A 23,251-nucleotide genomic window follows, 5' to 3' on the forward strand; every position below is an offset into this window, starting at 1 on the left:
AACCTGCACGTCCTGCACGTGTATCCTGGAACTTAAAAATTTTTAAAAAGAACCATACAGTAGAAGAAAGAAAAAAAAAGAGGCATGTTCAACATACATAATCAGTTATGGACTCAAGTCAGAGTCTCCCACCTACCAAATTTCATGCCCTCACACTGTGCCTGCACTCCCAGTTGATACATATGCATCTTAACAGAGGCCTTCCAGAAGCTTGATTAGGCTGTGAGAGGCCAAGGAGGAACACACTATGAATAGGTAGCTTCAGTTACTTTGACGTTCCAGCCCTTCTCCTGCCCCTGCATAGAGGCAATCCTGCATGGCAAGTGGGCGGTGAGCAGTGGCTCCACTTGGCTGAAGCCTGGGGCAGGGGCTGCACCTAACTTGTCTTTGTATCACCAGCACTTAGCTCACGTATCAGTAGCACTCGGAGTCTGGCACATAGCAGGTACTCAGTAAATGTTTGCTGGATACATAGGTCCAGAACTCAAACTATGGGTGATTTGCTTCTTAATGATTACTTTCTATGTGGCCATGCCTGTTTCTATACTTATTGTTTATTTTTTTGCTGGTTTGGAATGTAATCTCTGATGGACAGGGAACTTTTTTTTTGGGTGGAAGATTGTCTACCTTTTTACCAAGGTGAGTTAGTACAGAATTATGTACCTAAAATTATTTAAGGTGCATTAACTATTTCTCAAAATTATTTGAGAAAACCTGAATATCAGATTGATTGATGAAAGAAATCTCTAGGTGCTATCTTGAACTGGTGGCCTGTGGGATAAATGTAGCTCTAAGATACATGGGTTTGGCCAGCACAGTTGATTATACTGAAATTCTTCTGAGATATGCCACAGGGCCTACCACTTCCTATAGCATTCTACCTGTCCCAGCTCTCAAATTTATGTTACCTGCCTAGCCCATGCAGGTATATGGGTCCTGTGACCCCTACACAACAGGCTTCCATATATAGAAAGCATTGAAGGAGCTGACTGGCACAGTTCCCTCCTTGGGCTTTTTTCTGACTTTCCCTGTGACTTGCTCAGCCCTTCCCCTCTCCCATCAGCGGGTCCTCATGGTGATATGGTGTCTTGCCCTGTAGGTACTATAAGATCTCCGTGGTGCTCATGTGCTTTGTGGTCCCCACGCTGGTGCCCTGGTACATCTGGGGAGAGAGTCTGTGGAATTCCTACTTCTTGGCCTCTATTCTCCGCTATACCATCTCACTCAACATCAGCTGGCTGGTCAACAGCGCCGCCCACATGTACGGAAACCGGCCCTATGACAAGCACATCAGCCCTCGGCAGAACCCACTCGTCGCTCTGGGTGCCATTGGTGAGTAGGGGTGTTGAGGGCCAATGGGGAGAATGGTGGCCCAGGTTTTCTTGGCCTCTCAGTAGTTTTGTGGAATCAGTAAAGAGAAGCAGTGGAGTGGAGTTCAGTGAACTTGAGCTTTTTTTTTTTTTTTTTTCCCCGACATGGAGTCTCACTCCGTTGGCCAGTCTGGAGTGCAGTGGCACGATCTCAGCTGACCGCAGCCTCTGCTTCCTGGGTTCAAGCAATTCTCCTGCCTCAGCCTCCTGAGGAGCTGGGATTACAGGCATCCATCACTATCCCTGGCTGATTTTTGTATTTTTTTTTTTTTAGTAGAGACGGGGTTTCACCATGTTGGCCAGGATGGTCTCAAACTCCTGACCCCAAGTGATCCACCCTCCTTGGCCTGCCAGAGGAGCTTCGGCTTTAGGATCCTGACTCTTGCACAAGTCATATGATCTCTCTGATTTACAGTTTTCCTATCTGTGAAATGGGACTAACAATGCTTACTTCATAGGAATATGTAAACTGCTTAGTACAGTGCCTGGCACGTAGTAGGTGATCAGTAACTAGTAGTTATTCATCATGACCATGGAAATGTTCTAAAGGAGAAGCAGCAGTTGACTCTTCTCTCAAACTGTCCTTACCATTCTAGCCTCAGCTGTGTAATCATTTGGCAGAGCTTAAGAAAAAAGGCCTTCAAACAAAGACAGGGGAAGGAATGAGACTTGGCATTTCATGGGACCATAAAACAGTTAAGAGCGAGGCCTCTGGAGTCAGTGACTTTGGTTGAGTCCTGGTTCCTCCACTTACTCTCTGGGCAAGTCACTGATTCTTCTGCATTTGTGTCCCTATCTATAAAGTGGGGTAATACTAGCACCTCCTCCTGGGTCATTAGAGGGCTAAATGAGTTGATACAGAGTGTTCCTACCAGTGCTTATATGAAACAAGCCTTTGTGATGTTGCTTTTTTTTTTTTTTTTTTTTGAGATGGAGTCTCACTCTGTTGCCCAGGCTGGAGTGCAGTGGTGTGATCTCAGCTCACTGCAAGCTCCGCCTCCCAGGTTCACGCCATTCTCCTGCCTCAGCCTCACGAGTAGCTGGGACTACAGGCACCCGCCACCACGCCTGGCTAATTTTTTTGTATTTTTTAGTAGAGACGGGATTTCACTGTGTTAGCCAGGATGGTCTCGATCTCCTGACCTCGTGATCTGCCCGCCTCGGCCTCCCAAAGTGCTGGGATTACAGGCGTGAGCCACCGCGCCCGGCCCGTGATGTTGCTTTTAGTGCTAGTCATGTGTTCTTAGGCAACTTACTTGTCCCTTCTGTGCATTTACGTCCTCGTTTTAATCAGAGCAGGGATAATCATAGCAGTTACTTCAGAGGCCTCAGGCAAAAAGGAGTTAATACCTGTTAAAGCACTTAGCACTGTGCCTGGCATATGACAGGTGATTAAGAAATATTAGCTCTACCTTTATAGAAGCACCTCAGACTTCTTGGTAAGCTGAGCCTTGGGCACAGAGATCAAACATAGGAAAGTTCCTACTGTTAAGTAGAAATGGTCTCTGTGTCACTCAGTGATGAGATTCTGCATCACTTCATTAGGGCCATCTGTTTTTCAGACCCCAGGGATCCCAAAGTTCTTGTCAACTTGCACTGATGGCAGCAGTAGAAGGTGGAGTGAACACTACATTTAGCCAGGGAATAACTGCATAAGCAGGGAGAAAGTGCCTTGGGAATCAGGAGGGGCAGTGCCCCAACGCTTCCTGTGGCTTTCCCCTCCACTTGCCCTGCATCTTCTGAAAGGACGGTAGTGAGGGAAGCCGTGGCCAGTGTTGATTCTGTGAGTAGACAGAAATGGGGATAAGATGGACCGTCACCATGTAGGGATGGATGGGCCAGGAAACTCAAGCAGTGTGGCCATGACACGGGCGCTAAGGAGCTAGGCAATGGTTGTAAGTCTATCCAGGTCAACACTGGACTCCCAGACAGTTTGCCTCCCAAAAGTCCTTGGAAAGCTCTTGCCATACCCAATTGTGCAGTAGAGTGGGGAATACATCATAATGTCTATTTCTGAAAATACGGTGAAGAAACTTTTCCATACCGCTCTTTAATCCAGGAAAAACACTAAAAATGATGAGGCGGGGAGGTGGTGTGCAGGGTAGGGATGGCATAAATTTAAAAGAAAACTGCAGACCACATATGGGTCCATCTTGGGGTACTCATTAGGGAGCAAAATCCTTTCAACGTGGTCAATGGGAGAACTATGTGATGACTAGTAGCCACTTAAGTAAGAAAAGAATCTGACAGTTTCGCAAACAGTTAAAAATAGTTACTATGTGATCCAGCAACTCCACTCCTACATTTATACCAAAGAGAAATGAAAACATATGTCCACACAAAAACTTGTATATGAATGTTCATAGCAACATTATTCATAATAGCTAAAAGTGGAAACAACTCAAATGTCCATCAACTGATGAATGGATACATACAATGTTGTACATCCATATAATGAAATACCTTTTGGCAATAAAAAGAATGAAGATCTGATACTTGCTACAAAATGAATGAACCTTGAAAACATTTTTTATGTGAAAGAAGCTAGTCACAAAGGACTACATATTGTATGATTTTATTTATATGAAATGTCCGAAATAGGCAAATCTACACAGATAGAAAACAGGACTGGGAGGGAGTAGGAGGCAGTTGGGGGTGATGGCTAAGGCATGTGGGTCTTTTTGGAGAGTAATGAAAATGTTGTAAAATTGATTGTGGTGATGGATGCGTAACTCTGTGAATATATTAAAAGCCATTAAATTGTATACTTCAAGAGGGTGAATTGTACAGTAAGTGAATTTTATCGCAATAAAGCTGTTTATGAAAATCAAATGAACTAATCTTTAGAGAAATGCAAATTAAAACCACAATGAGATATTACCTCACACTTATGTGAATGACTATTATCAGAAGGATAAAAGATAACAAGTGTTGGTGAGGATGTGAAAAAAGGGAACCCTTGCATACTGTTAGTGAGAATGTAAATTAGTATAGCCATTATGGAAAACAGTATGGAGGTTGCTCAAAAACATTAAAAATAGAGCTACCATATGATCTCACAATCCTGCTTCTGGGTGTAGATCCAAAGGAAATGAAATCAGGATGTTGAAGAGATATCTACACTCCCATGTTTAAACAGGATCATTCACAGTAGCCAAGATGTACAATCAAATTAAGTGTCCATCAACAGATGAATGGATAGAGAAAATGTGTCACATATGCATCATGGAATACTATTCAGCCTTAAAAAAGAAAAAATCCTGTCATTTGCCACAACTTGAATGAACCTGGAGGACATTATGCTAAGTGAAGTAAGCCAGGCACAGAAAGACAAATGCTGCATGACCTCACTTCCATGTGGAATCTAAAAAAGTTGAACTCCTAGAAGTAGAGTAGAATGGTGGTTACCAGAGGCTGGGGCAGGGGGGTTGTTGAGAGATATTGGTCAAAGGGTACAAATTTTCAGTCTGACTAGAGGAACAAGTTCAAGAGGTCTATTTTAAAACATGGCGATAGTGACTACAGTCAGTAACAATGTATTGTATTCTTGAAAATCACTGAGAGAGTAGATTTTAAGTGTTCTTACCCCAGAAACATAAGTGTGTGAGGTAATGCACATGTCACTTAGCTCAATTTAACTATTCCAAAATTTATACATATCTCAAAACCCAGTGTTGTACATGATCAATATATACAAATTTTATTTGTCAATTAAAAAATAAGTAAAAGAAATTTAAAAAATCAAATCAGAGAAGCCATGAGATCTCTCATGTGTACATCTTTTAAAAAAAGTGAGAGAGAAATGCAAATCAAAACCACAATGAGATACCATCTCACACCAGTTAGAATGGCCATCATTAAAAAGTCAGGAAACAACAGGTGCTGGAGAGGATGTGGAGAAATAGGAACACTTTTACACTGTCAGTGGGAGTGTAAACTAGTTCAGCCATTGTGGAAGACAATGTGGCGATTCCTCAAGGATCTAGAACTAGAAATACCATTTGGCCCAGCCATCCCATTACTGGGTATATACCCAAAGGATTATAAATCATGCTACTATAAAGACACATGCACACGTATGTTTATAGCGGCACTATTCGCAATAGCGAAGACTTGGAACCAACCCAAATGTCCATCAATGATAGGCTGGATTAAAAAATGTGGCACATATACACCATGGAATACTATGCAGCCATAAAAAAGGATGAGTTCGTGTCCTTTGTGGCAACATGGATGAAGCTGGAAACCATCATTCTGAGCAAACTATCACAAGGACAGAAAACCAAACACCGCATGTTCTCACTCATAGGTGGGAATCGAACAATGAGAACACTTGGACACAGGGCGGGGAACATCACACACCGGGGCCTGTCGTGGGGTGGGGGGAGGGGGAGGGATAGCATTAGGGGATATACCTAATGCTAAATGACGAGTTAATGGGTGCAGCAAACCAACATGGCACATGTATACATATGTAACAAACCTGCACGTTGTGCACATGTACCCTAAAACCTAAAGTATAATAAATAAATAATAATAATAATAAAGGAAAGCTACATGAAAAAAAAGTGAGAGAGTAAAAGCTGCCCACTGGCCACTGGAAGGAGTAGAATAATATATAAGTACATTCTAGATATTTAAAGATACTTAATTTACTTACCTATTTGAATGATTCTTATTTATCTCGAGCTCTTCCAAAAAAGGATTTTTTAATCACTCCAGCCCACAGAGACTGTTTTTTAAAAACAGTTGTACATCAAAACGATGATCTGTTATCAGCCATTTAGCATTTACCTTAAGAAGGATAGCTCTGAGGTCATGGTATCATGTCTACAGTTCACACAGGAAAGTTAATCTTGTGACGATGTGCTAACTTTATTGCTATTTTTTCTGTTCATATTGTTTGTCTAGCTAACTAAGTCAATGCCTTTGGAGGCAGTAACCAAGTCTTTTGCTCCTCACAGAGCCTGACACCATGTCCTGCACATGGTAAACCCTGAAAAAATAGGTGATTCAAAACATCTATGCAGAGAGGTGGTGATTGAATTATATCAATGCTCACTTTGTCTTCCAGGTGAAGGCTTCCATAATTACCATCACACCTTTCCCTTTGACTACTCTGCGAGTGAATTTGGCTTAAATTTTAACCCAACCACCTGGTTCATTGATTTCATGTGCTGGCTGGGGCTGGCCGCTGACCGCAAACGGGCAACCAAGCCGATGATCGAGGCCCGGAAGGCCAGGACTGGAGACAGCAGTGCTTGAACCCGGAACAGCTATCCCACATGTCTGCCGGTGCAACCTCGGTTCATGGCTTTGGTTACAACAGTTCTCTTGTACATTGGATCGTGGGAGGGGGCAGAGGGTGGGGAAGCAATGAATCTGTGTGGTTTGGGAATTTTTTTGTTTATCTCAAAATAATGTTGAAATACAATTATCAATGAAAAAACTTTTGTTTCTTTTTGTTTTTTTCTTTTTTTTGAGACAGAGTCTCACTCTGTCACCCAGGCTGGAGTGCAGTGGCACGATCTCGGCTCACTGCAGCCTCCACCTACCTGGTTCAAGCAATTCCCCTGCCTCAGCCTCCTGAGTAGCTGAGATTACAGAAGCCTGCCACCACGCCCAACTAATTTTTTTGTATTTTTAATAGAGAACGGGGTTTCATCATGTTGGCCAGACTGGTCTGGAATTCCTGACCTCAGGCAATCCACCCGCCTCGGCCTCCCAAAATGCTGGGATTACAGGCATAAGCCACTGCGCCCTGCTGAAAAAAACTTTTTTTTTTTTTTTTTTTTTTTTTTTTTTTTTTTTTTGAGACGGAGGCTTGCTCCGTCCCCCAGACTGGAGTGCAGTGGCGAGATCTCGGCTCACTGCAAGCTCCGCCTCCCGGGTTCACGCCATTCTCCTGCCTCAGTCTCCCGAGTAGCTGGGAGCCACTGCGCCCAGCCTAAAATACTTTTTAAGTCAAGATTACTACGATTTAACATTAGAGTGTGGACATGTGACTTAATCGCTGTAGCTAAAATATGTCAAATATACATTGTCATGTGCTTGAACATGATGCTAACCCTGACAGGATGAAGGAAAGTAATATTCTTTCAGTGTGGTTCAGGAGAGCATTTGTTTTATTTTCTACCAATTAACCCAGCATTGCTTTTAAACAACCATCTGAAGGAGCAGAGAGGCAGGGTAGAAGACAGAAGGGGGGTCTATGTGGTAACTAAAGAATGTTTCTGTTTTGTAATTATTGTGTGTGTGTGGTTTTTTTGTTTGCTTAAGAGAATCAAAAACTGAAAAAAATGAGAATACAGGAAGTGGCTCTTGTTTATTTTTTTGCTGTTTACAGCTTGTTAATTCTCTACTGTCTTTGCTTCAAGAGAGATTTGTTCACTGCCCAGCTCGTTTTGTGTCCTGAGCCCTATGCCCAGCCCACCTTATAAATCATGCCTGTTTAGATGTTTGATTTTGTTCTGTTTGCCATTGTTATCTTAAAGGTGTATAACTCTGACATGCCAGACATCAAATTAAGCTCAAATTAAGCTCTCGTTTAAATGTTTAAACACCTAATTTATATTCTAATTGATCCCAGCCAGTGATGCATGTACTTTAGCTACTTCTGCTAAATAAGCATATTAATTTTCCACATCAGGCCATCAGATATGGGGACCAACAGTTATCTAGAATTCCGTGTCTACTAATGTTTCACCTGCATGCAGCCTTCATTGATTTTGTAGCAAAATATAAAGTGATCATTATGTAGCTTCTGGATTAAAAAATTTTGTGTGTGAAGTTGCTTTGTAAAGTGCATGTGGAATTAATGGGACAGCGTGCCCTTTGTGTTAGATGTTAGAGCAAAGAAGGGCTTATAGTGTTAGTATTGGAGCACTTTGAAGATAGATATTTTCAGAAAAGATGTAGGATTTAAAAGTTAAATTTTAAATTTTAGAAAAAGATGTGATGGCAATTGGAAATAGTCACAATGAAGTTCGTCATCCAGTAGGTGTTTACAGTGTTATTTTGCCATTGATAACGTGTAAACTGTGAGTGATTTACAATAAATGATTATGAATTCATTGGTGTTCTTGTCCAGATACTTCAGTGCTGTTTAGAGAATGTTCTTTCCAGAGTGCTTGATGCGTCATGATGATTGTATGACTCCCACTGGGATTTGGGCTCTGGGCTAACAACAGCCCCTGAGACCAGCCCCTGAGACCAGGCCTGTCCTATCCTTTCGGCCTTAGGCAACAGCCAGAGGAAGCCAGCAAGTTTTATTTGGAATGTGGAACTCCCAGTGGTATTTTTCCCTGATTCTCACTCAGGCCACTGGGAGTGCTTGTAGATGATAAATGGGAATCTACTCCTATATGTCACCCAAAGGAGCATGAAGGACACCTTTCCCTCTCCAGGCCCCACCAATAGTTACCAGAGGTAGGGGAGATGGACTCCTGTTTTCACTCTAGTCCTGCCTCTCTCAACCTCACCTCTGCACCACCAAAGTCTCCACCCGTCTTTTGCCCCAAAGCAGCTGTGGCTGTGCTCTCAGATAGAACCTTCTTAGCCTGTCTGCAGTTGAGTGGGATTCTAGCCATTGACGGGTACCAGGCTAGAGCTCATCAAGTAAGGACCCTTTGGATGTGACCATAGCATTTTTCAGCTGCTTCCTATCCCGGTCACACATTGCTAAGACCTTGTATAGAGTGCAGGTGGAGGGTAGTCACATTCCAAGATAAGTCTGTATCAGCATGATGTGAAATGGCCCTTAATTGGGAATATATATGTGAACCTTTGACTCCTAAAAGTACTAAACTTACTTACTTGTCCATTAGTCAAAAAGATGACATTTGGAATAGCTATTTGGAATCTTTTCATAAAAGGAGGGTATTTCCCAGCTAGACCAAATAAATCTAGAACCTCCTTCCTCTGAACCTGAGTGCCATCTTTTTTTCTGCAGCAGAGCCCATGAATGACCTCGGATTGGAGTGATTTGGAGGAAAAGGTGGACAAAGGTTAGATTGCACTAATGTCTTCCCTGTTAACGTTCCTTTCAGGTCTCAGCAGCATCTTAACAGAAAGTAGCTCTGGGAGTTATTTCTCAAACCTATCCAAGGTGGCCTTAGACTGATACATTGTTTGAAAGTTTCAGTTTAAGATAAAAAAATGATCCCCCCACGTCCAGTCTTTAATCTCCTCATTCCCACAAGGCTTATTTCAGAAGCACCCACCCCTGCATCTAGGTGAGGGGAGCCCAGAGAAAGCAATTCCAATAGCATGTGTCCCACAGGCGTCATGGCAGAGTCATGGAGCCAGCCTGGGACAGTGGAGCCAACTCAAGTTCACCTCGAGTCCCCAGCTCTGCTACTGGCCAGCTCTGTGGCCTTGAGAAACATCAGCCTTTCTGGATTCAGTTTCCTTCTCTGAAAAGAGAGGACTCTTCTCCAAGGTCCCCTTCAGCCCTAACATTCGACCACAGCAACAAAGATGAGTAAGGCATGTTCTCATATGCCTGACTTCAAATTCGAAACACCTCTCAAGTTATCACTCATCCTTTCTGGACATAGAAGGTCAAAAATAGAGAGTGAGAGGGAATGAGTGAATCTGAATGGGAGAACACAGACTGAGGCTGAAAGGATTGAATGTCCTTGGTTTTAAAAAATCTGCATGTATTTTGTGCATTCCTAAAATGCAATGAAGCAATTAAATATAACCTAATATGAAAAACAATTTAATGAGAGAAATTATTACAGAAAGCTCCACGGCTTAATGGGGTAGTAGAAATAGCACTGGACTTGGAGTCCTGAGACCTGGATTTTTGAACTCTAACTCTTGATCTGACTGGCTGTGTTACCTGGGACTCAGGTTAAGGCTGAAATATGACATATGAAATTGTCATTTACTAGCCTGCGGAGCCTCTCTGAGCCTCAGTGTCCTTGTCTACACGACAGGAAGAGCAACATTTATGTGTATTAGATGAATCTGGAAGCCTCATCCCAGTGCCTGGGGCATTGCAGAGCCCCGGGAGACATCAGTTGAGGGTGAGTAGCGTGCCCCGCACACAAGCCAGAGACTGGGATATGGTGCAGAGAGCCATAGACCAGAAGTGAGCCAGCTTCTGGGCCTGGTTTTGCTAACTAACCAGATGGCTCTAACCTCTGAGAACTTTGGTTTCACTTTCCATAAAGGACCAACTGGATTGGATTAACCTGTCCAGCTCTGCCATTCTGGGGAGTCTTTGCAACCGTGTGCCTCCATCAGTTCCAGGCCTCTGCATGGCCCTCTGCACCCCTGGCTTTCTTACTGTGCCTCGCACCTGTATCAAAGGACGGGTCTTGCCTGCAATGTCCCTATGCTTCAGTCAGCTCATCAGGACCTGGAATAGAAGATTTGTGGAGGGGAGAGGTTGAAACTCATGGATGAGAGTAAGCATTGGGGATTATCTGTGAGGTTCATTTGTCCATTTCACTCCCGTCCCCAATTACAAAGGGGACTGAAAGCCAGTTGTGTTCTCAGTGGCTGAAAGAAATCTCCTAACCTATATAATCCTTTCTTTAAAAATTTTCCCATTTTTGGCCAGGCGCGGTGGCTCACGTCTGTAATCCCAGCACTTTGGGAAGCCGAGGCGGGCAGATCACAAGGTCAGGAGATCGAGACCATCCTGGCTAACACAGTGAAACCCTGTCTCTACTAAAAATACAAAAAACTAGCCAGGCATGGTGGCAGATGCCCGTAGTCCCAGCTACTCTGGAGGCTGAGGCAGGAGAGTTGCTTGAACCCAGAAGGCGGAGCTTGCAGTGAGCTGGATTGCACCACTGCACTCCAGCCTGGACAACAGAGTGAGACTCTGTCTCAAAAAAAAAAAAAATTCCCATTTTTAGCTTAGGGTGTTAATCAAACTCCTTCCCCTTCCTTTACGTCAAGGATGTGCTATACATGAACTGGAAACTCCTTTCCTTGTTCTCTCTGCTATTTCCCTGTGGACTGTGGAGTCCGAAGCCCCCATCCCACCCCAAGGATGTTCCTGACTTCTACATTTGCAACATCAGAAGCAAGAGGAGGGAAGGCCTGTCTCAGGACAACAAGCCCGGCTGTCCCAGCAGCTTCTGTGGGCTCCGACACAGCCTTCTTTCCCTCTCCATTCACCCCCCGACCCCGTGGTGCCACAACTCCCCATCTGGAAGAGCTGTCAGCCACATCCTGCCTGTAACTACTTCACAAGATCCAAAAGGAAAATATCAGCTAACGGCAGCCTGGGCTAGCTGGGGCTGTGAAGGCTTTGCCCTGCAAAAGAGTACCCTTCCCTACAGCTCCTGGCCCACGTTTACTATGGAAAAAAGATGGCATTACCTTCAACCAGCCATCTGAATCCCTCACGACTGGGGATCTACTAATAGCTGCCCTCCTCCCTGCTTGTTCTCAATCCTCTGTGAGGCAACTCTCAGTGTTACCATTGAACCTCAGATGTTGCTTGCTTGCTTGCGCTCTCTGTCTCTCTTTCTTTCTTTCTTACAAGGTGTCGCTCTGTCACCCAGGCTGGAGTGCAGTGGCGCGATCTCAGCTCATTGCAACCTCCCCTCACTGCAACCTCCACCTCCTGAGTTCAAGCAATCCTCCCACCTCAGCCTCCCCAGTAGCTGGGACCACAGGTGCATGCCACGATGCCCGGATTTTTTTGTGTGTGGGGGGTGGGGTGGGTAGAGATGGGGTTTCACCACGTTGTCCAGGCTGGTCTCAAAACTCCTGACCTCAGGTGATCCGCCTGCCTTGGCCTCCCAAAATGTTGGGATTACAGGTGTGAACCACCATGCCCAGCCAGAAGTCTCAGAAGTTGCTTTCTTCTAGAGGTACCAACTGTGAGACAGAGCTGGCAACCCCTGTGCTGTGGGTGGACAAAATGACTGGGCCCACCACAGCAAGGGTGTGTTTGCAGTTTCATGACCAGATTTCACGTAAGCCTGTGCACACAGCACATGTATTGCAAAAGACAGGAGCTGTGTGTAAGGGTGCGTCCTTGTTCTGAGCTGTGTGGCAAAACTGCTGCATGGGGTTGGGGGCGCTCCCTATAAAGTACATGATGTGAGCATTGGTGGAGATGAACTAAGCTAACTGGGATCTCCAATGTCTCAAAGACAGATTGTGTCCCACAGGCATCATGGCAGACTCATGGAACCAGCCTGGGACAGTGGAGCCAACTCAAGTTCACGTCGAGTCCCCAGCTCTCCTACCGGCCAGCTCTGTGGCCTTGAGAAACATCAGCCTTTCTGGATTCAGTTTCCTTCTCTGAAAAGTTCCTGACTTCTACTTTGCAACATCAGAAGCAAGATGAGGGAAGGCCTGTCTCAGGCAATGTAGGCAATGTCTTCCAGTTCCAGTAAACAGGTTCTGACACCCGAGGCAGAGGGATAGGGAAGATTCACTTCAGCCCCTTCCTGGCCCTGAAATTGCTGCCCATGAATCCAAGAATGGCTCTATTAGAGCTGAGTGCCTTCTATTTCCTCCTCGGAACTAAAGGGCACTTTCATTTCTAGCATCATAAAGTGCTTATTTCGGATGTGCCAACCAATGAGCACATCTGTCTGCACTGTTGTCCACAGCTCCTGCTAGACTGAACTATTTGCAACACACGGGATCCAAACTCTTCGAGTCAGTGTGTTAGAATGTGCACACAGCTGCACCATGGCCAACCAGCGGACAAAGGATCTCAAAGTGGGTATTTTAGCCTGGATGGTTTCAAATAATTAACAGTGAATATCCTTTTTTTTTTTTTTTTTGAGATGGGAGTTTCGCTTTTGTTGCCCAGGCTGGAGTGCAATGGCACAATCTCGGCTCACCACAACCTCCGCCTCCTGGGTCCAAGCGATTCTCCTGCCTCAGGCTCTGGAGTAGCTGGGACTGCAGGCATGCGCCACCACGCCCAGCTAATTTTGTATTTTTAGTACAGATGGGGTTTCTCCATGTTGGTCAGGCTGGTCTCGAACTCCCGACCTCAGGTGATCCGCCCGCTTCGGCCTCCCAAGGTGCTGGGATTACAGGCGTGAGCCACCATGCCCAGCCAACAGTGAATATCTTGATTTTGCCTCTATGTAGAAAATCTTTAAGCAATGGCCCTTTTCACCGCCTTTTCAATCCATTTGAAGCCAGAGGCTTGGGTCAGTCTTAAGACACTGAAATGGACAGGCCTTTTTGACGTAGTTTTGTTTATACATTACCTGATTCTTTGGCCTACCTCTACACCACAGAGGAATATTCGGATTGTTACCTTGTTGGGAGACAAACAGCCAAAGGAAAAATATTGGAAACCTCTGTTCCATCATCTATATATGTAAGAACTAGAACCAGTGACTGCTTTGTTCTCTTCTTCTATCAAAAACTATGGGAATCAGTAGCAAACAAACTTAGAAAATGCAAGCTTCTGCTTTACCCAAGCAAAAGATATGGCCAGGAGCTATACTAGCATTATATCCCCTAAAAGAAAAAAAACTGGCCAGGCACAGTGGCCATGCTTATAATCCTAGCACTTTGGGATGCCAAGGCGGATGGATCACTTGAGGCCAGGAATTGGAGATCAGCCTGGCCAACATGGTGAAACCCTAGCTCTACTAAAAATACAAAAATTAGCTGGGTGTGGTGGTGCGGGCCTGTAATCCCAGCCACCGGAGAGGCTGAAGATGGAGAATCACTTGAACTGGGAGGCAGAAGTTGCAGTGAGCCAAGATGGTGCCACTGCACTCCAGCCTGGGCAACAGAGTGAGACTCCATCTCAAAAAAAAAAAAAAAAAAAGCAGGGAAGAGGCTCAAGGTCATTTTGTCGAGGGCTGTTCAGCTAACCTGCCCCATGGCGAAGCCTTTTTTTATGTAAAAAGCTGTAGATTGACATATAATCATGAAGCTGGTAGATATTCATGGCATGCCATTTGGATGGCTACATAGTTCTAAACAATATCACTTTTTGTTTTTGTTTTGCTTTGTATTGTTTTGTTTCTTAAATTTCTATCTAAAAGATGTCCTTAAAATGAGCACTGCTATGTCCAAGAAGTTGGAGCATTATAATTCTTAGAAGTAATAATTTGCTTCAAAGTAAGGTCAGTCACCATCACATGCCATAGTGATTTGTCTGCCAAAGTTCTATGCAGCATACTAGAACTTGGCTGAGTGTGCACAAAGCTCAGCTAATTAGAACCTTCTCAACAAACTTGTCTTGGTTAGTTCGTTTGATACAATACCTTTTGTTGTAACATTCAGTCTGGTTGTTTTTCCATTTGCTTTAAATTTAGCACTGCCCCATAAAAAAGAGACAGAGAAAATAGGACAGCTTGAAGAAGTGTAAAAATATAATTACTCTTTTGAAAGTATGCATATTTATCTATTTTTTGCTAACCCCCGTCTCACTTGTCTTTCCACTTGGCTAAATAGACGAATGTTCCTGGCTCATGGATATACAGCACTTATGGGTTACTTCTAATTGAGAACATCCCTTACTGCAATTTCTATACCACTGATTTTAGTACACTTTTAAAATTTCTTTTGCATCAAAAAGGAAATCAAATGAAAGCATATCAGGCTTGAAAGACCACTGGTGGTACTGTAGAACTTCCACAAGCCAATCTGCAATAACACTTCAAAGCTCTGAAATTTTGTTCAACAGGAAGGAAGGAAGGGAGGGAGGGAAGGAAGGGAGGGAGGGAGGGAGGGAGGGAGGGAGGGAGGGAAGGAAGCAAGGAAGGAAGGAAGGGAGGGAGGGAGGGAGGGAGGGAGGGAAGGGAGGGAGGGAGGGAGGGAGGAGGGAAGGGAGGGAGGGAGGGAGAGTGGGAAAGAAGGAAGGAAGAAAGGAGGGAGATTCATCAAGAAGTATTTTCCCAAACTATACCTAGTTGTGACCAATTTGGCTCAATTTTATAAATCTATTACAGCTGCATCTACAAAACAATATGCTAATAATTCACAACTCATATGTTTGCCCTGTTAAATATGAAACTGCAGGCAGGCAAGGCCCTCATTTTCCTGTGCACAGTTGTATCCTAAGCACCCAGCAACAAGAGCTTACCATGTAGCAAGACCTCCAAAATTTTTGTTGAACTGTTGGTGTTTATGAATATGGATAGGCCCTTCTCTTGGAAAATTGTTGACCCAAGCCTGGCACCGTGGCTCACGCCTGTAATTCCAGAACTTTGGGAGGCCAAGGAGGGCAGATCACTTGAGGTTGGGAGTTCGAGACCAGCCTGACCAACATGGAGAAACCCCATCTCTACTAAAAATACAAAATTAGCCAGGCGTGGTAGCTCATATCTGTAATCCCAGCTACTCGGGATGCTGAGGCAGGAGAATCACTTGAACCTGGGAGGCAGAGGTTGCGGTGAGTCGAGATTGTGCCACTGCATTTCAGCCTAGGCAACAAGAGTGAAACTCCATCTCAAAAAAAAGAAAAAAAAGAAAAGAAAAGAAAAGAAAATTGTTAACCCAGAAATCTGAACTTACAACAGTAAATAAATTAGAAGACAATTCTGAATTTTACAAAGTATTTATTACGGGTTTCCTTTCATAAGCAGGCTTGAAAACATGCCTTAACTTTAAAGTCTTCATGTAACTTTTAAGAAGCACATGTGCCATAGGATGCAAGATATAGCTGACTCTGCCAGGACTGTGCAATCACAGAGCCATTTCCAGAAGGTTAGAGTTAGAAGGCTGTGCCTCCCTGCCACTAGGTCAACCACTAGGCCACAAACAAAAGACTAGACTAAGAAGTGAAACAGGCAATGGCAATGTTACAGGCTGGATTTTGTCCCCTCAAATTCTTATGCTGAAGTCCTAACCCTCTAGTACCTCAGAATGTGACTGGAGATAAGTCTTTAAAGAGGTAATTAAGTTAAAAGGAGTTCCTTAGGATGGGTGCTAATCCAATCTGACAGGTGAACTCACAAGAAAAGGAGATTAGGGTACAGATACACACACAGGGAAGAGTGCATGAAGTCCCTGGGAGAAGGCAGCCATTTACAAGCCAAGGGAAAGGCCTCAGAAGAAACCAGTCTTGCTGACAGCATGATCTCTCATCCTCAGAACTGGGAGGAAATACATCTGTGTTGTTTCAGCCACTCGGTGATCTCTATTATAGCAGTCCTTAGCAAACCTATTTAGACAGATAAGCAGAAATGTCTTCCTTTAAACTCCCTTCTACTGTTTTACAGACTAGAAGGATAATGTAGAAGTGTCCAAGTTCCAGGCGAGACTATCAGAAGGCAAAAGCAAACGCTGCCTCCTGCTCTTTCCCCTCCGCCCCACCCACTCCGCCACCCTGTAATTGTCAACTCGGCTGGGTCTCTGTCTCCATTGTGCCCTGTATTAATCCTCCCTGGATGCGAGGCGGTGATTCCGCAGAGAGAGCTGCCTTACAGATCAGCATCACATCAGTGTCCCAACAGAAAACAACACTGGAAAATTATTTGCCTTTCCTTTTAACAATCAACAAGAATTCACTTAGCTCCCACTGTGGTGAAGGCAGGGGACCAAACCTAGCGGGGAGATGGGTATTGTTTCTGACCCTTAGGAAGGAAACCTATCCCCCTTCGCATTGTCCAAATACACTCGTGTCATTTGGACATTTTTCACCAATTACTTTTGCAAACATTGTAGAAAAATAAGTGACTTAGTAAGTCCTGAACCTTCACTTAAGAAATTGGCCTGGGCCTTATTGAATAGAGGGTAGAAGAGGGAAATGGTCCATGTATACTCTTTTATAAACAAAAAAAGTTACATTCTTTCACTGAAAAAAGGCCAACCGTCATCAAAACAATTTAATACATTCTACCTCTTTAATAGAAGCTCAACTCAAATGTCTCACTCAGTCAAACTGAGTTAGGAGAGAAGCCATCTGCCGGCTCCCAGTTCAGCTCCAGCAGGACTGTTTTGAACACCATCGGCTGAGTCCTGTTCGTATCATTAAAAAATTATCTTAACTGCTCGCTGCCAAAAGTAATTTGCCCAGCATTGTCCATTCCTCGGAAGCAGAACTAATGTTTCCTGTGGCTGTGAATGGCTGTGAAACAGCATCACAAGATAAATGCCTACAGGCAGCTGGAGAAACTGAGCTGCCGTCAGAGAGGAGTCCTCTGTCAGGAGTGGTGAGACCTAAGGGTTGCATGCACGGATGGCCACAGGCCACTCTGCAAAGCATCAAGACCCTGAAAGAGGAGCAGTTCTGGGAAGTTTGGGCTGCATAGGCAGGTGCATAAGGAGTCTCAGGAATGCTGTTGGCTTCAGATTCTGGTCCCTGTGTCACCTCTCACCCTCATGTATAAGACCCAGGAAAGTAGAATGTGTTGTGTGTGCATGTGTGTGGTGTATGCGAGTGGGCACTCCGCTTCTGAAGTGTCTCCTACCCTTCCCCCTTCCCTCCTCTCCCCTCCTCTCCTCTTCTCTCTCTCTCTCTCTCTGTCTCTGCACTCATTCCTAAGGCCCCTGATTTGGCAGTGGAGCTACTGAGGGGTGGAGAGCGATCCTTTGTTAGCTGGGCAGTGACTTTGGGATGCAGACAGCTGGGGAGAAGCTTGGCAAGACAAAGAAACATCTCTGCCTACTGGATTCTCTCTCCCTGGGAGACTTTGCTCCTTCTCCAAGGCTGCCCTGGTGTGCCGCCTGTGTTTGCTGAGCCCCTGCACCCTGCTGAACACCCTGGGAGGCTGATGGGCATGCATTATACCAACAAGCTGTTCGGCATGAAGAATGGGGAGCACTGGCAGGATGGAGGGAGGAGGGTGATGCGCAGGTGCTTACTCCCCGACTCCCTCCCTTCAGGGTGGCTGCATCCCCACCTGACAGTCTGTACTCAGGGCTGATGAGGTCAGTGGGGCCCCTCTCTTCCTAGTCTGCTCTGTGGCTGTGGGTGCTCTACCCCCTACCTGTGCATTCGGGAGGAGCCCACATGGCAGTCACGGAGGTGCACCTCTCAGATCTTCTTGCGTGAAAGAACTTGCCATTCAGCTGCAAGGCTGCAGTGAATTGACTGCCTTCAACCTTCAAGATCGATTTTATGGTTGTTCTTGCTGCTGCTGCTGCTGCTGCTGCTGCTGCTGCTGTTTGCCACGCTCTTTCCGAACAGCCCCAGCTAATGACTGAACATGATGGGGATACCAGGGCCGGGGGTCCTGACCATTTCTGTGCAGCAGCAGAGACTCCTCTAACTGGCTGTCTTCACTCCTGCTCCCGACTGGGTTGGTTAAGACTCAGTCAGATCAGACTCATGCTCTGAGCTTCCCTGGCCCAGTCCTGCTTTGTGCCTTCTTTTTTTATTACAGGTGATTTGCATCGAGACTGAAGGTTTTCCCTGTTCATTCCTGCTTCCTGCTCCTTTTGTCTTCCATAGACATAACCCGTAATAAATCCTAACTTCTAACTAACTCCACACTCCTAACTCCATCCCGGCATCTGCTTCCCAGAGAATCCAACTAGCACATGGTTTGATTAAACTCTACTCAAATCACCCAATTTGATGGTGCCATCTTTCCTGTCACGCCCCTGACTGATGCACCTTGACATTCATTTAGTGAAATTCCACATGAGTTAACATACTGACTTGGGGAGAAGACTCTCCTGAACCCTCCCAGGCTGCCCTGTCATGTTTGTGGACAAAGAAGAATGGAACTCCTGGACCATAGTTCTTGTGGGTTCCTGGCTTCCCTACCAGCCTTCCTCATCACCCACATCCAGACTCCCAGCCGGTTCCTCCAGGCCTGTAATGGGATCCTGAGATAACAGGCAATGCTGGAGAAAGGGGGAGAGGCTGCTGGACTGTGGGGAACGAGCAGTGACAGTAATGAGAACCACATGTCTCAACAGGAGCTTAGAAAAGCACATTTAATCCTAATCAATCAGAAGAAAATGTCCAAAGTCACTGAAGCAGTGAGGCAAAAGTAGTATTGAGAAGGTTCAAAGTCTACTCAGAACCCCTGGAATCCAAATTTGTCACTCACTGGGAACTGGGCTTGCTGGCCTTCCCAGGCCTGATGCGTGCTCTGAACAAGAGAAGATTAAGAAGCGGGCTCTCTGCAGGCAGGATGGCTGTGAATTGCTTGGCTTAGGACACGGGATGTCTAATGCATTTTTGGGAAATATCTAGGTTGGTAATTCCCAAACATATTTTTACAACACCCTGAGAATTTTTTAATTCTCACCAGATGAGATGGGTGCCACAAAATCCTAAAAACGAAACTGACTTAGTTGTGAATATGTCCTAGAGAGTAGGAAGACAGAGCCTGCATTTTTGAGGGCTTTCCTAATTTCAAAAATGCTGGCCTGTTAACAAAAAATACACTTATTAGCAAACGGTGTATCTTCTTTGAGGTTCAGAAAATCGGGTCCTATTGTCCATGCAGTATTTTTAGGAGAGGCAAAGAGATGGGGGAAGGGGAAGTATGACTGAACTTGAAGTTCTCAAACTTAAAAAATGCTAAGATTCATTCCATTCATATCGGTTCTTGGTTCTTTCATGTAACACATTAAACTCAATGATCTTCACTTAATGTCCCCCACCCCCAAATCCTTAGAGTTGTCATGATTTGTTGATTTGAGGGGAGAACATAGGGAAATGCCAAGTGGGGCAGAAACAGCTCCAGTCCTCAGACAGCAAGACGAACCCTAATTACCAGGTACTTTGGCCCAGGCAGCTTTCAGACTCCGAGCTCCTTCACCTGGGAGCTTGTTTCTCACCTTCAGATGGAGCTGAACTGTAACTGTAACTGTATTCGAGTCAGGATCCACATTTGTGACGAGGACTCATTCCTACCTTAGGCAAATTTGTCCCGGAACAGCAGCAAAAACTTAGGAAATCTGCAGGCTGCACTGCTCTTCCCCCTCCCCACTCCCCTTCCATGGGACCTGGGCCTGACACTGCAGGAGGCTCTGTCAGGGGCTGAAAGTCAGTGCAAGCCATTCCCTCCACACTTCTGCTCTCTGCAGTCTTTAGCCACCCCCGCAAAGGCAACGCTGCACTCCCCACTGCACCCTCGCCTCTCTGCTTGCCTCAGTGTTCTTTTGCGATTTATTTCCTCTGACTCTTTCCTTCACTGAATAGAGCTCCCCTGTCCATTTTGATTGTTTTCTAAACTCCCATTGGAAACAAACATTATTTCAGCCTTCCAGGGTAGAAGCTGCTCCACTCCATCACCCCACAATCATTTAGGGCCAGGGAGGGGAGATAAATACTCTCCTACTGGCCACTTCTCATCGATATTTCCAATCCAGCACGTCTCCACTCTCAGGCGAGAACCTCTGCCCTTTGGCCCTCCGCCCCTGATGTGTACACGTTCACATACATGCCATTTTCTTCTTGTTCCTCTCAGCCTCCAAAACATTCCCCCTTAAACACTATGCATCTTTCCATCTGACTTATATACATTCTCTCTACCTCAACCTCCAGGAGATAGTTATGTCTGTGTGAACAACTCTAACTCTACCAGTTAGAATTGGTTTGACTGTACATGAAATACCCAGCAAAGTGGCTTAAATAATACAAACCCTCTCATATAGTCGAATCAGGGCTAGAATGGTGACTCCATGTTGTTTAGGGACCTGTGTCTTTTTGCTCCACCATCCTAGCCTTGGTTTCCGTCCTTAAAGCGGTTCATGGTCTGAACTGGCTGAAAGGCTGGAAGGAGAAAGGAGAAGAAATGGCAAATGGGCACACCTTCTAGGTGATTGCTCACTTTTTTTTCTTGTGCCCCCCCCTTCCCTAGCCAATGATCTTTACTTACACATTTTTGGGCACCCCTAACTGCAAAGAAAGCTGAGAATTGTCGGCTGGGTCCACTGCTGTTCTGAATAAAAGCAGGGCTCTATTAGTAACGAACAGGCAACTAATATCTTGCCTGGTAGTTCCAGACTAGTATCATTGACCTTCGTCTCTCCTCCAGCAACCTATTCCTACAGCCATTCTCTGAACTCTCCTCCCCCAAGCCCTTTTACATCCTGATCTGTCTAATCTGCTCTCCAGCCCTTGCCGCTGACCCTTGCAATTCCTGTACTCTCATTCCCTCTACGTCTGTTCTTCCATCACATGGAGAAACCACACTGAGTCCCTTCAGCCTTCCATTTTCCCCCACTTATAAGATGTGGTATCAATTTGGGTCCTCTGAGAGGCAGACACCAAGCAGGAATTCTATGTTCAACAGGTTTGTTGAGGGAAATGCCTGTGAGGACAAAGGGCGAGGGAGCAGGGGTAATTAGGAAAAGCATTTAACCACGGTGCAGGTCTACATCTGTGGAAGGAGAGCGGGAAGGGAAGGAGGCATTGAATGGGAAGAGCCTCAGACCTCAGCAGAAGTTGAAGAAAATCTCAGTCAGGTCTCTGGAGAGTCCCTGAGCCAAAATTTCCCATTAGAGGAATGCTGTGTTGGGCAGAACTGGCCCAGATCCAATGTTCCCTCTGTGTTCCACATGTGGCCCTTCTACCACCACCGTGTTTACCTACATCCCTGATCATCCACACACCTCTCCTACAGTCTCGGCAGAGGCTCTCTTGCCTTCCTGCCTGTGTCCTTGATTGCCTGCATCCTATTTGCTCCAGGTCTTTGCTTCATTAACTAGTCCATTTGCTCCTACTTATTTCACTCTCTCAGGAAGGGCAACAGCAGGCAGATGCAACAGTGCAATGGGCTCAGGGAATGACAAGGGGTTTGATACGGCTGGAGCAAAATGTGGGAGGTACATAATAAATGCTCAAAAAATATTTATTGAATGAATAAATAAATACATATTTTGTCTCTTCCAGAAGACCTCAAGCTTTTTGACTATGTCACATTCATCTGTATATTCTACCTAATAACTCACAGGTATTAATACAAAGTTGTCAAGCTAGGAAAGTCAAACTACTAATTTCTTACTGTATTAGAAACAAAATTATTTTTCCAAATTCCTCATTTCACTGATTGCCTGGTATGGAACGTATCAGACAATAGGTGCTTAATAAATAAATGTTTGTGTAATTAAGCTGAATGGGAAATAAATCTTTCACTCTCTGGATATCACATGCATATTGATGGCATTGGACAAAGGGAAATGAACAGGGGGAAGCCATGATTTATCCTCCTAAACCTCTTCTCTACCTCTGGTATATCCACCTTTCAATACTTTATGATCTTGAACTGATCTTATCTATCCCATAAATACATTATGTCAGAACTGATTGTAACCAACAGGACATTACAGAACTGCATGTCGTCAGATCGCAGTGTTTCTCTCTTTGGATGATGATATTCAGGGCTTTGGATGCCAACCAGAAGAAGCTGTAGGAATTGGCACAGATCCAGAGCATGGACAAAGACTTACACTTCTGCTGAAGGCAAAGGAGAAAGAGCATTATCTAAAAAGCAACCAAGATTTCAGGGGTGAGCAGTAAACGGGGCCAGAGTCAGGGACCCCTCTCCCTCAAACGTTGAGTAAGGAACACTTTTCAGAATCGAACTATAGAAATGCATCCTGCAAGGGTGGAACCAAAAGATATTTTCAATCAAATATCAGGGAATAGTTTTGGGTGAAATCAGGCTGGATTTGTGTGTAAAGTTGCTATAGACACTCTACAAGATATTAGTATATCAGGCTGAGCGCGGTGGCTCACGCCTGTAATCCCAGCACCTTAGGAGGCCAAGGCAGATAGATCACTTGAGGTCAGGAGTTCGAGACCAGCCTGGCCAACATGGTGAGACCCCATCTCTACTAAAAATACAAAAATTAGCCAGGCATGGTGGCGCATGCCTGTAGTTCCAGCTACTCAGGAGGCTGAGGCATAAGAATCTCTTGAACCTGGGAGGCAGAGGTTGCAGTGAGCCGATATCTTGCCATTGCACTCCAGCCTGGGCGACAGAGCAATACTCAGTCTAAAAAAAAAAAACAATTATTAG

General features: G+C 45.0%; 1 protein-coding gene across 1 annotated transcript in view; it reads left to right on the forward strand.

Annotated features, from left to right (window-relative positions):
- The window catches only part of SCD5 (stearoyl-CoA desaturase 5), a 164,532-nt gene extending 156,089 nt beyond the window's left edge, over positions 1 to 8,443 (forward strand). Inside the window, exons 4-5 of the mRNA XM_055297170.2 lie at positions 1,100 to 1,332; positions 6,445 to 8,443. Coding sequence (XP_055153145.1) covers positions 1,100 to 1,332; positions 6,445 to 6,635 — 424 coding nt within the window. The 3' untranslated portion in view covers positions 6,636 to 8,443. The remainder of the gene's footprint in view (positions 1 to 1,099; positions 1,333 to 6,444) is intronic.
- Positions 8,444 to 23,251: the final 14,808 nt, after the last annotated feature.

Source organism: Symphalangus syndactylus, chromosome 10 (genome assembly GCF_028878055.3).
Source record: "Symphalangus syndactylus isolate Jambi chromosome 10, NHGRI_mSymSyn1-v2.1_pri, whole genome shotgun sequence".
NCBI lineage: Eukaryota > Metazoa > Chordata > Mammalia > Primates > Hylobatidae > Symphalangus > Symphalangus syndactylus.